The sequence below is a fragment of the Bemisia tabaci genome, chromosome 7, assembly GCF_918797505.1.
Source record: "Bemisia tabaci chromosome 7, PGI_BMITA_v3".
NCBI classification, from domain to species: Eukaryota; Metazoa; Arthropoda; class Insecta; order Hemiptera; family Aleyrodidae; genus Bemisia; species Bemisia tabaci.
This window is the reverse complement of record NC_092799.1, coordinates 51299342-51313405: the sequence shown is the minus strand read 5'-3', so window position 1 is coordinate 51313405 and position 14064 is coordinate 51299342. Positions and strand designations below refer to the sequence as shown.

The 14064-nt window shown below is 38.8% G+C and overlaps 2 protein-coding genes across 2 annotated transcripts in view; both read right to left on the bottom strand.

Moving 5' to 3' along the window:
• The window catches only part of LOC109039374 (pancreatic triacylglycerol lipase), a 72647-nt gene extending 67290 nt beyond the window's left edge, over positions 1-5357 (bottom strand). Inside the window, exon 1 of the mRNA XM_019054836.2 lies at positions 5076-5357. The gene's annotated coding sequence lies outside the window, so the exon portion shown is untranslated. The remainder of the gene's footprint in view (positions 1-5075) is intronic.
• Positions 5358-9511: 4154 nt separating this feature from the next.
• On the bottom strand, positions 9512-14064 carry LOC109039376 (uncharacterized). Its single transcript, XM_072302550.1, has 5 exons — positions 14011-14064; positions 12467-12520; positions 11779-11851; positions 10871-11009; positions 9512-9890 (listed from the first exon to the last, which is right to left on the bottom strand). Exons 2-5 carry the CDS (start codon positions 12489-12491, stop codon positions 9795-9797), a joined length of 333 nt encoding a protein of 110 aa, XP_072158651.1. The 5' UTR covers positions 12492-12520; positions 14011-14064; the 3' UTR covers positions 9512-9794.

The window sequence follows — 14064 nt, the reverse complement described above, 5'->3', positions numbered from 1 at the left end:
ATATCCTTGGTTCATAAATGGAACAATTATTGGAGAAGATTTGATAGAATGATCTAATTTGCTAAAATACATTTATTTAAATGGGAAATGCCGCCAGGTGACGTCACTAGACGGTGCATTTTCCCACTTTTAGATCTATTTCTATACTATTTCCCATATCAGAACAAAAACTATAAAAAATACTGTGAAATTAGCTCTTTAAGCACTTTCAAATGAAGAGAATGCAAATTCTCCATTGGATGAATTCATACCAACTAAAACTTAAGGGACCTTAAAGGTGAAGCTCTAAGTTTGTTCATGTGAACCGCGAGGCATAAACCTGTTCAGGTGATTTGATGGCTCAAGGTTTATGGGTCAAGACGACATGCAACATATCTCAGTGATAAGCTGTGTGTTAATTAAAGCCCAACAATTCACGAGCCTACTAAACTTTTATGTCATCATTCCATACTGGCGACCGCAATCACATTATTTTGACTGTAGGTCGCAGCATAATTGTTATTCGACTGCGGGTAAATATGAGTTCATGCTTTGCGGTGCGTAAAAAATAGATTTAAATAATAATAACAATAAATAAATAACAAAAAATAGCGGCAGCATTGGCTCAGCAAAATTTGGAAATACTCGTAAATTTAAAGCAAAAAAATATTTTTAAAAAAAACAGACTGTGAAAATATCAGAGTTGTGAAACCTTTTTAACGTTAAGGTGCAACCTTACACTTTCCCAAGTTTTTTTTGTTCACTTTCTTATATGGTGCATTTTTTACTTTGCTACTTTGCAGTTATTTTGTATTTAGCTTACTAATATACGTGTTTAGAATTTAAGAAAATGTTGAAGGCAATTTCTTTTCATCGCTTTTTTTGTACGTAAAATTCACATGTACATTTTACGTAAAATAGAACAAGAAAAGTTTCTTGACTCGTGCATTTTAACAACTTTTTACGATTTTTCAAAGTACGGATTTAAGATAAAATGCGATACTGAGTATGGGACGTCCTGACGGGTGCAAAATAATAAAAATAGATAGAAGATTAATGCACGCCTATGATTTGTTCCGGGAAGGAAAACCAAAATTACCAACAGTGAAAAAAGGAGCGTTCTCCACAAGTTCTCGTTCTTCGTTTCTTCGGTTCGTGAAAATTCTGATTTTTGTACAAAGAATTCTATGCACTTCCTGGGACTTCTTAGAGCGATAAAATATAAAAAATAACTTTAGGAAATCTTCGACACCATTCAAGACGCATGCTAAGCAGGAATTAATCTGCACCATTCTACGTGTTCAGTCACAATCGTGATTGAATCACCCTATACTACCGAGAACGCGGGCCTTAACCCAAGTTATTTTTCACAACTTCGAGACAGGGCCGAAGCGTGGATCATCTACTATTGGGAGTTTCCTCTTTGAAGCAATGGTAAACAATCGATTATTAAAGTGTTCATTGCGAACGCTCTAATAATCGATCCTTTTCCATAGGTTTAAATGGCAGATGAATCGATATCTCGCAAAGCACGACACACCAATGCTTCAAAGCGTCTCCACCTCGACGCGTGACATTTCGCCTGCTGCTTCCCGATACAGATCTTCGGCGAGAATCAAATATTTGAAGAGCATACACTCAACAGCTCGGATGTTGATTTTAGGACCCCCCCCCCCCCTCTTTCCTCTCTTCCTGAATGTCCTGACTCACGTCCGTTGTAAACCAGCAAAAACCAAAAGACTAGAAACAAATTTGAACAACTCGGCTCAAGTTCAACATAGATTTTACAAGTGCAAGGTGAGCAAATCGTTGCTTGGCTCACAAAGGGGCGTAACTGCCTTTGGAGATGAGCTCGGGGCAGCATTTGAGTTACATGGCAGGGTTCAAAGTGCAGTTGCGTCCTTACTAAAATGCACGGGTACTCTTCAAAACAAGTGAGTTCAATCAAGACTGAGTGTTTTTTGCTAATGTGTTTGCATTGACAGAAAATATTGTTGGAAATCAGAAAAACCTAAGAATTTATGGAGTTGTTGCTGAACAAATTTCCGGAGACCAATGATGCTAGTATACCAGCAAAGGCAAACAGACTGAAAACGACATTCATTCTCTTCTACATCAAAATTTGAGGAAAAGGATTTCCCAAACCCCCTAAAAGTTTCAGTGTCTCTTTTTGAGACACTGTCTCTTCTTCGGTTTCAATACATTTAACAAGAATTTTATAGGAATTCTAGGATATTATCCATTTCTAGTTCTGATGTTTGCAGGTGAACCACGAGTCAGGGCATAACATCGAGTTCCATAAAATATCGTTTTTTCTCATCGAATTCGAACAATTCTTGTCAACGTTGATTCATATTTTTCGCTAAAAAAAAAAACCAAAGTCCATTTGAATCAAAGTGAGCACTAGACCATAATTTCGGTACATTTTACAATGCAGGAATTTTTCAAGGCATTGACTTTTTTTGACAAGATTGAGGGTGCCTCCTGCACAGGAGAAAGAAAATGAGGGTGAAATGAAGCTTTAGTTATTTAGGTATCGTATAAGTTGATTTCAATACCTAATTTGAGCTAATTTTCGCGAGCAGGAGCTTTGAATTCACTGTTTACGATGAAAGATACCAACATTTATTTCTCACTTATCACTTTATTTTCCTAGTTTTTCGTGCGTTCAGCGAGTCCGGCGTGAAATTTTGATGAGAAACTGTGTGCTGTAAAGGTTAATTTCTAACTACGTTTAGTGGTCCACTCCAGGATTTAGCCTTCGTTCTTTTTCTTGTTTCCGCGTTTAAGTCTCCAAATCGATCATCTCACTGCTGTTTATTCATGATATTTATTTGGATCACTGATGGAGCTTACCTTCAATTTTTAAGAATTTTCAGGCTGTGAAAAGTCTCTCTGTCCGAATAAAGCGCCAACTCCCTTATAGGATGCAAAATTTTCGATAGTGCTTAAACTTTCTTCCCCAAAAGACGTTCTGTCGTGTCTACCAGTTAAATAAACTAAAATTGGGGACTTTTAGGGGTGTTTTTTTCAAGAAAATCGGGGACTTTTCCCCCGAAAGAGTAAGAGAAAGGGAGTTAGTTACAGCGTTAAAAGGCGTATTTTACATGACTAATTTTACAAGTCATGTTGAACCGATGAAAACATGGCAACACTTCGGTTTTTTATTCTTGGTAACACGCGCCGCCGCGGTAGGCGGAAAAATTTGAAAATGCCGGTGTTTGGGACGATTTTTGTCGGTGGCGACCTGAACAAGGAAATTGTGGACTTTCGGGGATATCGGGGACAGCCTCTCAAAATCGAGGATAAGCGGGGACATTGGGGACTTTTAGGGACCGGTGGACACCCTGTTTTCCTTTTTTTTTCTTTCTTTCTTTTTTTTACCCTCGAGAAAACCGGAATTTTCGGCGTCATCATGGTCGGCTCAAACTTTGCAAAATTTACTACTAAAAACATGCCGCTCTTAGAGCACTTCCGTGCGCTCTGCGACACCCAGCCGCCACCGATAGCGAGGCAAATCACATCTACTCATTTCCTGACTTACTCAATCAATCCGCGATTTGGCAGGGCGTCCTCTACGTTTTCTGGCAGAAACAACGTTGCATAATCTACGCACAGGATTCACTTTTGCCTACAAAAATGACAGCGTAATTTTTATTCAAAATCTCGCCGGTTTTTGCCGATAACATTGCTTGACAATTTTCGTATTCGATTCACCAAAAAACAATAAACGGATACGGAGTAGAATTTTAGCACTGATTCCGTAAATGACCTCTATTCTACTGGATCAGTTCGAATTCCTCGGAAGAATCCAAGTTTTCCCTAAAAATTGAGCTTTCACGGAGAAAAGTTATTTTTCTGGAAAATCGATTTACAATGGAAAAAAACTAAGGTCATTTCCGGATTCAGCAGTCAAATTTACACTAAATTACAGTGAGTGTATGCCTATTAAAATTTCCTTTCTATTCCTAACATTGAGTTTTTTCCGGTCAAGTGCTTCCTTTCGCCCATGTACTAATAACACGACCAGCCGTTGGGTGCAGAAACGGCACGTCGTGGTTGCCATGTCTCAAATTCTTCACTACTAATTTATATTTTAAAGAGGGAACTATTCAGGGAATTTTCCGAAATTTTTCGTTTTCAGCATTGTAAAATCATGAAGAGAATGCAGTAAAAGTTTCAACGAATCCCAGACAATTTTCTTTAATTACGATGCATAAAACGTTAGCGGAGATTCTGCGAGACCGCAACCAAAAAATGCCCTTTCTGCACACAGCGCTTCAATTTTCCCTGACGCTTTCGTAATTTTCCCTGACATTTCCTAGTTTTCCCTAGGGTTGTCAAAGAATGTTTTAGAAAATAAAATTCCCCGACATTTTCCTGATTTCCCCGACACATTTTCGTGAAATTCCCTGACAATTGAAGATGTGACGGATGGTTCAAAAGGCAAGATTGAAAATAGTTTTCAGACAAAATTTGTTGTTCGAAACCTCAAACCCACTCTAGAAAGCAAATGAAGGGGATTTAACAAATTTTCCCTGACATTTTCGTCAATTTCCCTGACATTTCCCGGTTTTCCCTTGATGTGGCAACCCCGTTTCCCGGAATTTTAAAAATTCCCTGAGGTTTCCCGCTTTCCCTGAGCGTGGCACACTGAAAAAAAATTCTCGGCGTTTTTACCAAGGTCCGTTGGTGCCTTTACCATCTCAATTTTTATACCAATTATTGGTAATTTAATCAAGACAGACTGGTAAGCTTACCTAAAAACCGGTATTTTTACTGTTTTTTTCAGGTAAGAATATCACTTTTATTGGTAATCAATTCCCGGTAACTTTGCCATTTTATCTCGGTAATTCTACCACAGTCGATAAAAAATATTGGCGTTTTTACCAAGGTCCAGTAAAATTACCGAGAAAGTTGAATAATTTTACCGAGATTCTCGGTAAAATTACCGGTTCCATAAATGGTAATTTTATCAAGAAAAAACTGGGATGAAATAGAAGTCTGAATACTTGGTAATTTTACCCTTTTCTTAGTAAATACACGGAGATTTTTTTTTTCAGTGGAACCCTTAAAATTAGTAGTGGAGGACTCACCCAAACTGTTGACATCGGCGGTGGCGGATCGGAGGACCCGAGGAGTGGACAGAAAAGCATAAGGCACAAAATCCCGGATTGAAGACACATACTCGCTTGGATAATCACTCGCTTTAGATAATGACTCGCTTTGGATAATCACGCGGTGGCGAGAGAACGGTAGATACGCATGGTGCGCCAAGCGCCACGGCCAACACACGCGCTCGCGGGCTCCCAAGACAAACTGAACTGAAGACTCCTTATTAATCGCGCGCCGCGCCGCTGCCGCTACCGAGCCGCGACGCCGCGACACCGCGCGCACTGGCTACGGCCATCCACACCTCATTGAGGTCATTAATAACACTTTCACTCTCGTTTCAGCCGCACCGTGGCGCCCCGGACACATGCAATTCCGCCGCCAACTTTGGCAACCTCGCCCACGCTAACGTCGCTAAAGTGCCCCGCAACATCCAAGGGTTCACTGCCGTGCTGAGGAAGAACGCCGTATCAACATTAGAGAGTTGCCAAATTTCCTTCGTTAAAATGTAAATTTTTGCGGAACGTTATTATGATTTTTTCCTGAAATTTTCGGGAACCTCAGGTGAAAATGCGAACAATAGCATCTGAAAAATTGGAAGGAAAGAATTCATAAGTTTACCGGGAAATTCGCGTTTTATCAAAGGAAATTTGGCAACGCCTGCGGGTTCATACGGCGTTTTTCCTTAGCACGGAAGTTCACATGGATTACCTTTTGCATGAGTATACACAGGGTGTCTCAGGAATAACTGGCCGCACTTCACGAGCGTCTTCTATGAGCAAAAATAGAACATTTTTCTTCTATATATCAAGTTGTCAGAAATTCCCGGACTTTTCAAACGAATTCCTCGGTTGCTGCGAATTCCCTGACTTTCCCAGTTTTCTAGACCGCCGGAAACCCTGCGTACATAAACAAACTGTTGATCGTATTTCTGTCAAACAGAACTATGTGCATTAAGACGTGAGCCCTGAGACCCATAAGAATATATGCATGACAGGACTCACGTCTTGGCAGAAATACGTCCTATAGTGGACACGACAATTTTTCCCCTTTTTTCTTTCTTCATAATTGAACCATTACAGCTTACTGGACCATTTTTGCTTCGAGTGGGAGAGCAAATTTTTCAAGCGGTAAATTTGGCATGGCGGAAAGAACGGAATTCCAACGAGTTGGATGAGGAGAGGTAAGAGTAGCCCGATCGGGCGTATTAAAGCGCCGAAATTCCGGTTAGTTTCTACGAAAATTTTGCGTTGCCCCGTGTTGGGTTGGCAACGGCCGGTGGAACTCCACGGCTGATTGGCTACCGGGTGCTGGGCGCTGCGCGGCTCTCTCAGTTGGTCAATCGGTCAAAAATTGGGCGATTTTGTTATTAGGGTGACCGGTGCGGACACGAGGCGGGACGCACAATGGGGCGAGGCAATAAAACAAGTCGGACATGATTTGGAAACTTTGAGGCTTCTTCGTTGATACAAAACGTAGAATTTTTTAAAATAGTTTCATCTGTTTCCTCGTAAAATGTCCTATACGGCGCACCCCTTTAAAGTTATATCGCGATGGAATTCATGTCTAAATTTACAATTTTAGTAAAAAGTATAATATTTGAGCTCTCCCATTACATAGGCTGATCCAGACACTGCCGTGCTGAGTAAGAACGTCGTAAATCCATCAAGATTTTCCCGCGTTTTTTGAACCTTAACCCTTCATAAGATAAAGGCTGTTTTACCCACGCACCTCAAATTTTCATGTTAAGTTCTTGGTAGTATTTGCGAAAGAATTCTGTACAAACATTGTCCCAAGGCACACAAGTTTTCCTGCTATGATACATTGTTTCCAATAAAATTAAAATGACGTTAACGGCGTTTTTGCGTTGCACGACAGGACACTTGGACGTATTTCTATCAAACGGAACTAAGCGCCATAGGGTGAGGAAGGTAGAGGGGGGCTTGGATTGGCGGCGGAATCGGGCGTCCGGCTTATTCCGTCCTATACTCGCAATGCTTTTCCACGACGCTTAGGTCCGTTGGACAGAACGCGCTATCCGGGATTCTAAATTCCTCAAAAGGAACTCAAATGGACCACTAGACAAGGTACGAATTTAAGCAATCTGATACATGTTTCTTAACCAAAATTTCACGTAAAACACGATTCACACAACGAAAATTACTGAAATCAATTCCTTACGAAGATATTATCGTTTAAATATCACACTGGCTACGAGGAATTTGAACTGCCCGCTGACAAGAAACTCAAAGCTCTACATGAGTCAAATCGCGCACTACAATGGTTTCAGTAAGCTTCTCAATCGAGCAACGTTCATTTCCCACCATGTGTTGTTCAAACTATAAGCAATTTGCTACAGCTGAGCAAAGCGTCAAGATTGAGCTTGCCAGATTTTTATATCTCAGAGACTGTCATGATAAACGTTTAGCGCGCGATGTGAATCACGTAGAGCATTGAGTTTACATGAGCGGTTGGTTTGAATTAACGCATCAAAAATTAATGAATATCTTCGTAAAGATGTGATTTCGGTAATTTTCGTTGGGTGCATCGTGTTTTACGTGAAATTTTGGTTGAGAAACATGTATCAGAATGCTGAAATTCGTACCTTGTCTAGTGGTCCATTGGCGCTTAGTTCCGTTTGACAGAAATACGTCCCCTTAGAGAGACTTTTCCATAGAATTGGCCTACTTTTCAAGCATCTAATGTGGAGTTTGAGCCAATTTCGTCTTTAATAATTACCAAGTCCCAGCGTCCTCCCCTTCTTTCCTCCGTTTCTTCCTCCTGTCTTTCTTCCCCTTTTCTTCCTCCTTTTGTGGGGCGAACTGGGGGGCGTGAGCCCCGTTCGACCCCACTCCCCTGAATCCGCCTTTGACTCCAAATGACTTGCTCTACTGTGCGACGGCCCAACCGGAGCAATGCATCGTTCCTTGAACAGCACCTTTCCAGGGGGAGGCCACAAATATTTTACATTATAAGGGGGGCTTAACAAGGCATTCAACGTGACATTATGGGAAGGGCAATTTTAAAGGTGATTTTAAAAGTTCGTGAAAAAAGGGAGAAATTACGCAAGTTTCATCTCAACAGCGCGAGAAATACGCAATATTTCCAGGGGATTCGTTAATTGAAAAGGAACTACGCACTTTTCACTCGGTATCGCGGGAAATGCGCGATTTTTCAACGATTTCGTAAAAAGAAAAAGGAGGAATTACGAGATAATCACCACAATATCGCAACAAATACGAGATTTTTTCAGCGGTATTTGAAAACCATAAAAAATTACGTGCGTTATTCACCTCAATATCGCGACACCACGCAAATTTTTCAACGATTGATAAAGATCATTCAAGACTACACAATTTTCACCGCAAAATCGCGGAAAATACGTCATTTTTTATCCGATGCGAGCATGATATTCATTCAAAAACGTTAGTAATTTGAGATGGGCGAAAAGCTAAGGTTTTCCTTCATTTTCGCGTGATACCACATGCCCACTCCGGAGTTCGATACTTGCGTGCTTGTATCCGCATTAAACGATGCGAGCATGGTACCTACATTTATCATTCATGCAGTAACGGTAATGTGAGAAAGGGAAAAATTACGCGATAATTGTCTCAATGCCCCAAGAAATACGCGCTTTTTACAGCGAATTCGTTAAATCATAAGTAATTACATTATTTTCATTTCGGTAATGCGGAAAATGCGCGATTTTTTAGCGAATTTATAAAAGAGTGAGATATTACGCGTTTTTCACCTCAATAGCGCGGTGGATACGCGGTTTTTCCAGTGGTTGTAAAAGAACACAAAAGATCACACAATTTCTACCTCATCGCGGAAAATACGCGATTTTGATGAGGATGCGAGCATAAGATTCATAAACGTCAGGAATTTGAAACAGGCGAAAAGCAAAGATTTTCCTTCATTTTCATGTGATACCTACCACATACCCACTCTGGGGTTCGTAAAGTTGCGCGCTTTATTTCCTCATTTGTGCAGTTTCCTTTGGAAATTTGAAGGAATTTATTTTGTAGTAGGCAGAAAATTCACTGAAATTTGCACAAAAATCCGCCGAAGCGTTAACACGTAGGTAAAACATAGTTTTGCCCAATTAAATTTGGCAATAACTGATGTGACTTGGTTCCTTTCTGGCAAACGCAGTTCACTTGTCAGTATCGCTCCTGGACATAATGGTTGCCCAGCTGCGTGCTGCGTGGCTGCGTCCGACGAGCCTTGCGTATATAAAAATGTATCATCCATGTTTGAAGGCGTTTTAGATGCAGTGCAGCGCGCGTCACACCATGCACTGAACGAATTGTACGTCGCAGCCTAGCACCAAAAACTGTATCTTATGTGTACAAAACGTCCTTTCCTTTCTACTCTCGTTACAATAATTATTCAAACCATTTCATGAGAAGCCAAAAAAAACCAGGGTTGAATTTTTTTATTAAGAAAGTAGCTTTCACCATAATGGCCCCACTTATTAAAAAAAAAATTGAAGAGATTCAGCAATCATACCTAAGTATTCGAGCAGGAGAAAGGAAGGGCTACCTAGTTGTCACAGGAATTTTTCACAAACAGCTCAGAAACATGGAGAGATCTAGACTGTGACCGGAAGAATGAAAGAAAATACAAATTGTGGGAGAACAATCAATAAATAATTAAAACATTAAAATGGGAAGTTAGATGCTCACAGTTTGCTGCAAGAATTAGGGTGTTCCGTCCTGTTTTGACTTCTCCCACTGTGATCGCAATTCTGAGGAAACTTCGGTAAAAATAGCATCCCAGGTCCAGGGCATATCATCCTAAAATAAAAAGAGAGGTGAGCACTTAAATATAATTTTTATCAAATGCACAAGTTTTCTCATTCTAAATCCATGAAACACATTTGTAGATGAGTAAGAGAGGAAAGAAACACTAATAAAAAGGGCTAAAATACTGTTGCTAACAGGATGGTAAAATAGTGCTGAGTTCACACAATTCTGCGAGGAACTTCTAATTTTAATCTTATACTTTTTTCTGCAGAATATTGTGGACCCAGATTAAAGTAAGTGCTTATTGAATTTTTCATGGAATACTATGAGCAACAAGAGCACAGGTATAATTTTAAAGAAACCTACATTAATTTTTCTTGGTATCAGGGGGCAAAAATTAAGGGCAACAAATATTAGGCACGCAGCCTGTTTTTATGAACAGTTGTCACCTATTTTACTATTTTCATGAGCTTTTACATCACAGTGATGACAATTTTCCACTTGACTTTACACATTATGTCCTGAAAAATTCAAGAGAAAAACTAATCTAGCCATAAACAATGTAGAACTCAACTCCAAATGGAAATATTAATGTTTTCAACTAGGAGATTTAGTTTCCAATCATTTTAAGTAAAGTGGTAGTAGGTATCGAGCGTAAAATTTTGTTAGATCTGAAGGCCTTTATGTAAAATTAAAAAAAAGGCCTTAGACGCTGTTCATGAAATATGTGACCCTCTAAAGAGAAGGTTGAAAAGAGGGTTACACCTTTTCTTTTCTTTTTTCTCCATGTTAAAGGATAGGGACCCACATCACAAAAGTGTTCAAAGAGGAGGGGGGTTAAAAATCCCATATTTAACATTACATATTTTATGAACGGCCTATTATATCAAACTGCTTTGAACTGGATTTTTTTTTTTAAGACCAAAACTAATAATTAATCTTGAAATTGTGTTGCAAAATAATGAAATACAGTCACCAATTGCATAACTAATTAAATTGTGAATCAGTAATGTAAATAGATTGATGCTTACCTCTTTCAGATCTTCTTTTGAAAAAAGGTGTTTCGTTAGTAAAGCTAAATTTACATTTCCAAGATTGCTCAGTTTTTCTTTGACATCAGGTTCATTCTTGGTAGAATCAATATTCATAGCACTTGCATTGTTACTGCTTCTAAAATATAGAGACAAGAGGGAAATTGCTATAAAAAATTAATAGCATTACCTACAACAAAGGAGCAATTTTCAAATTGTAATTTGAAAGATGCCAAAAATTGGTGAGAGAAACTGATCTGCAAAGACAATTTGTAAGGCTGAAACATATTTTTAAAGGTAGAACATTTTCAAATGTTCATTTTTAATACGAACCATTTTCAAAGGTACCTAGTTGATTAGAAATGATAAAAATCATTATTTATAGATTGATGACGATTTACACTTCATCTTTTGCACATACCTACGATTTCTTCAGTGAGAAGCAAAAGAAAAGGGCTCTTAAGGTGAAAAAAATATACCATACCGCATCATAGAAGGATTACTATTGCATCATTCAACAATTTTCAAAATTTCTAACAATTCACCTTTGAGAACATTTCAAAGTTGAAGAAAAACAAATCACTAAAAATCCAGATGAAGTTGGTGGGCACTTAGAAATTCAAATTATGGCTTGAAATTTTGACCTTAGGGCATCAGGGAGCGTTTAGAATCAAAAACACAATAGATACATTAACTTCAAATTGGTAAACTGAACAACTTTAATTTCCACATGACAGGCCTTTATGCCTCGCTCTAACACAAGTAGTTTCTGGCAAAACCACAGCACAGCTCTGGCACACTTGCTGATCCTCAGAGATGAAGGTAAGTACAAATATTATTTTTGAAAGAGAATTTGGAAGAGAGCGAGTAGTTAATGAAATATAATAATCATCAAACAAGTAACTTACATGGAACGAGTTACAGAAGTCCTTGACTTGGATGTTTCACTTTCATCTCTGCCATCAGGAGCCACCGGACTGCCTGAATTGAAAAAGCAAAAAATTAAATACAAATAAAAGCAGTTTGAGATTTGCACTATGATCAGAAACCTTTAATAAAGCAAGAATCTGGCACAGCCCCAAGGGATTGGGAAATTTCATGACCTTCTTTGAACTAACAGCAAGTTGGTATGTTTTTTTTGTGACGCATGATCACCTCAATTAGGTACTATAAAAAGTCATTCCGACAGGTAAATCTTGAAAAATGGATGAAGTGATCGAAAATGGTTTCTTCCGTCAATGGATAGAGGGCAGTCTCTCAATACTTCCCATCCATAAAATAAATCACTTCTATAAAATGGCAATGGGGGCAAGTGAAAAAATGGGGTCTAAACACATATATCATATGTGGTCTTTCGTCCAACCTAATGAGGCAATCAGCCACAAAAACGCTTGTTTTTAAAAAAAATAACACGGTCATTTCTAAGATTGGACAAGCATGGAAAAACATGCCTGAGGGTTTGAAGTGACCGTGTCACCACTTTTCTGTTGAAAAAGTGAATCGGTCTGAGAGAAATAGCACCATCCAAAATTTGCAGCCCTGTCCTCCCATCCACTGTGCTAGCATTGGCTTTGGGGTATTCAAGAATGTACTAACCTTCTGAGGATCTCTGCCGAAACATTCTGCTGCTCAGGCTGTTTTATGCATTATCTGAAACAGAAAACTTGCGATAGAATCATCAATTATTGAAAAGAGGGGAATTTGTTTGAAGATGCATTGAAAGAGATACATTTTCCTCCTGAGAAAAATTAGAAAACCATTACTTTAATTGTTATTTACTTAATTACTATGTGATCTCTTAACTTTTCAAAAATTCATTGCTTGCTAGGTAGGTATATTTACAGAAAAATTGTGAGACGCTATGGTAGCCTAATATACCCAACAGAAATAGAATATAAGTAGAAAACAAGGCTAAAAATAATTAATAAAAACTCAGAACATTTCGACTAGTTCCCAAGTTTATCAACCGATAAAACTAAAAAATTTAAAGGAAATATATCACATCATACTTACTGTGATTGAGTTTTATCTTTTTAAAAGTTTTTATTTTTATAAGTTGGTAATGGCTATGAAAACTGGATGAAATTTTCCAAGTTTTAAATTTTTATAATTGTTTTCGGTCATGATTCCCACCAATGTCTGTTTCTGTTTTGTTTACAGATTTACAAGGTTACTTTCAACAAAGTTCCTTCATTTGCAGGTACTTGGTAGCTTCTAAAAGGCACGGCTGAAGGGCTTCACTGAGGCTGTTTTTTTTGGCTTAAAAAGACTCAGTTTCAACAGTAAATTAAGCATTTCATTGCATTCCAAAAACGCAAACATAAAATTGGAAAAAACCAGAATGCACTCTAATTTTTCCGAGGCACTGCCTCATTAGGAAATCACTGCCCTTCTTCCACTGTTGATAAGACAAAATGCTAACGATGAACAAAAAATTCATTGAATTGACACATTGGACAAAGGAATGGAATGAGAGTACGCCTACCGATGTTTCCAAGGCGTAGGAGGTTCTTGACCGTCTAGCCTTGGCAAAATGAAGTATTAGAAGTAAGCAAAACATTTCATTGCATTCACAAAATAAAGAAAAGAAAAAAAGCTCCCACGGCACTGATAGAAGAGGGAGGTGCGCCGAAGGTGCCCCTTTTGAGGATGCATTTTGATCGTAACAAATAAACAATAAACCCAATATTTTATAGCATTGAAAAAAGTGAGTGATGAGCAGGGGGGGGATCTAGAGCGCGAGCGCCTTCGCCGCTCTGTGATGCTTCCTTAGCGCCCTGTGCGGCTTCATGGCTTGCCCTACCCAAAAACCTGGCCTGCTCTTCACTTTCAAAATAGATTACGATCCACCGCCTCACAGATGAATATAATGAGAGGTTGACGTATTCTCATGGATCTAGGGTTTGGAAGTTGAAAAATAGAGGGTGGATACTTGAAGCACTCACAATATTCTAAAAGAAATAAATTTCATCCGAAGAGGCCAAGAAAATTACAGCTTTGCAAATCGAAGATCTATTGATAAGTATCTAATGCTTAAAATCAAAGAATTACTCGGGACTGTAAATAAGAAGACTGGTCACTGTTCACTCTGCTTTAAATCAGTGACGAATGAATATTTCACTATATAGAGACCGACTGACATGATAAGAAACTACGAAAAGAAGAAAGAGGAAACTTGTTATTTGTTTGTTTAC

Coding starts and splice junctions, on each gene's coding strand:
- LOC109039376 (XM_072302550.1), bottom strand. CDS start 12,491: ATGTTTCGGCAGAGATCCTCAGAAG. Junction 11,852..12,466: donor TCGGCAGAGATCCTCAGAAG/GTTAGTACATTC, acceptor TTTTCAATTCAG/GCAGTCCGGTGGCTCCTGAT. Junction 9,891..10,870: donor CAAAAGAAGATCTGAAAGAG/GTAAGCATCAAT, acceptor TTTTTATTTTAG/GATGATATGCCCTGGACCTG.